This window comes from Sinocyclocheilus anshuiensis, unplaced genomic scaffold (assembly GCF_001515605.1).
Source record: "Sinocyclocheilus anshuiensis isolate Anshui unplaced genomic scaffold, SAMN03320099.WGS_v1.1 scaffold119, whole genome shotgun sequence".
Lineage (NCBI taxonomy): Eukaryota > Metazoa > Chordata > Actinopteri > Cypriniformes > Cyprinidae > Sinocyclocheilus > Sinocyclocheilus anshuiensis.
In genome coordinates this window covers 1,363,562-1,365,905 of record NW_015549581.1, presented here as the reverse complement: position 1 = coordinate 1,365,905, position 2,344 = coordinate 1,363,562, and the positions used below count along the sequence as shown (strand labels likewise).

Genomic DNA, 2,344 nt, shown 5'->3' with positions numbered 1-2,344 from the left:
TTTTATATTTAATTTATTTAATTATAAATAGTTATTTATTTTATTTTTAATAGGGCAACATTTTATATAACATTTATTATATTTTATTTCATATATTTATATATATAATATATATTTTATAACTGAAATAATATAATTTTTTTCTTCTGATTTGTGAGCAATGTAACAGTAAAGGGTTATGTGTGTAGACTAAGATGGTGAAGATGAGGGGCAGGTTTAGGCCTCAGGTGTACAGTATGATTTGATAGAAATGAATGTACATGTGCATAATGGCTGTGTATGATCTGACAGAGATGGATGTATATGTGTATAATTACGTGTATGGTTTGACAGATATTAATGTATATGTGGATAAATGTGTATGTGTGGGGAATGTTGAAAAGGCAGTATGGGGAGAAGGGAAAAACTTAGGACTAAGTTAGTTCATGAATTTATTCATCATAGGTGTACAATATTCAATATTTTGTAAGATTTCAATGTCCCATGATGTATCAGATATAGTGTTGTGTTGCATGTGATTGGTGTAAGTGATTTTAGATGCCTGGAAGTTTGGTGGAAAAAAACACCTAAGAATAGATAGTATGCGCAGTGAGGGACTCAGCTTGTTTTTATTTGAATGATTTACAATAAGCGACACTGGAGAGCATCCCATCTTCTGTTTGACCTGCCAAGATGCTCAGCCAGCCTATAGCACAAAAAAATGACGTAAAAAGCAAATATGTAAGATTCAACACTATTTATAGCTACTCAAATAAGCTTTTCATTTGAACTCCTTTCAAGATGTTCTTAATAACATTTTCAAATCATGCAACAGAACATTCAGAAATTCATATTTATTTTCAGTTCAACTTATGGCTCAAAATAGCGTTTTCATTCATTTTCTATTGCCCTCCACTGTACATGAAATAAAAATTACTGAAGAAGCATCCCTGTTGCTTACCTTGTCAGTTGACCTTATAAGTCTTCTGAAGAGATGTTTGGTGCTGCTGGTGATCTAAAGGGTTCACACAAAGTTTACTGGTTGACGTCGAAGTAGGGGTCACACACAAACTGGAGAGTGTCTGCCTCACTGTCAGGATCTAAAACAAGCCAAAGCCTTAACTCCAGGAGGTTTCTCACTGTAATTAATAAACGAAGCCGCTTTGATTGCTGCTATAACTGTGTTTATGGGAGCTCTGCATGCTGTCTGAAGGCTGAAGATATTATTGATTTGTCTGTCAGCAGGGTGTTTAAATAACGTGTAGATGGATGGGATTGTTGTCAGATGATTTGAGTGTAACACATTTAAATCTCAGGTATTAATTGATTAGTGTTCAAATGTAAAATCTTCCTGTCAGAGTCTAAATCAAGGGGCTAATTTGCCCTCCATCACATCTTGACATAGCAAATCGCACTTTACACTGTGCCTTTGTTTTGTCTTTTTCAGTGGTTATGAATTTGATTATGATTACTACCGGGATGATTTCTACAATAGGTATGTATGCATTTATTTACCATTAATTTGACTGCACACATTTTGAAACACTCGAGTCCTTCAGCAGCATGATCTTTCATGTATGACTTTAAGCTTTGTCAAATGACAGTATGTAAAGATAAAAAGATGCATACAAGTATATGAACGTAATTAACTATGGCATTAAAGGGGTCATATGATGCAATTTCAAGTTTTCCTTTCTCTTTGGAGTGTTACAAGCTGTTCGTGCATAGATAAGATCCCTAAATTTGCAAAGACTAAAGTCTCAAACCCAAAGAGATGTTCTTTATAAAAGTTAAGACTTGTCCACGCCCTCCTAAAACGCCTCGTTCTAACACGCCCCCACATGTCTACGTCACTGTGTGGGAAGATTTGCATAACACCGCCCAAATGTTCACGCAAAGAAAGAAGGCGTAACTTTTATTCTTGCTGTAGTATTGTTGCCGCCGCCGCCATGTCGTGGAGACGCTGTGTGTTTTGTTGTGAAAGCGAAACTACTTTGTTTGGCCTTCCAAAAGAGGGCACAACTAGAAATCAGTGTTTAAGTCTGGTGCTTCTGACTCACAGCCTGTAAGTACGTTTTCATATTTAAAGAATTTGCCACTGATGATTCAAACGCGAGTTTTGAGCAGTGTAGGGTAGCGCTTGTTGTTTGTCGTTTCTCCGATCACAGATGCAGACATGGTTTTATGTTTACGTGCCGCGCTACGCTACGCAACGCAACGCATAAAAAGACAGTATAAGTCATTATAATAAGTAATTATGTCCCCACTGGATGCTACAAATGCCTCGTTTATAATGGTTTTTAATGTTTTTGTCTCGTCGCGCCGGGACACGGCATCACAGTATGGTAAGGGGCGTAACATTTCC

At 36.6% G+C, this 2,344-nt stretch overlaps 1 protein-coding gene across 4 annotated transcripts in view; it reads left to right on the top strand.

Annotated features, from left to right (window-relative positions):
• The window catches only part of ralyl (RALY RNA binding protein like), a 146,550-nt gene that overhangs the window by 126,134 nt on the left and 18,072 nt on the right, over nucleotides 1-2,344 (top strand). For 3 of the 4 annotated variants that reach the window (XM_016446028.1, XM_016446031.1, XM_016446029.1), the window contains exon 4: nucleotides 1,427-1,474. The exons of the other annotated variant lie outside the window; for it this stretch is intronic. In XM_016446028.1, coding sequence (XP_016301514.1) covers nucleotides 1,427-1,474 — 48 coding nt within the window. The remainder of the gene's footprint in view (nucleotides 1-1,426; nucleotides 1,475-2,344) is intronic. 4 annotated transcript variants of the gene reach the window in all.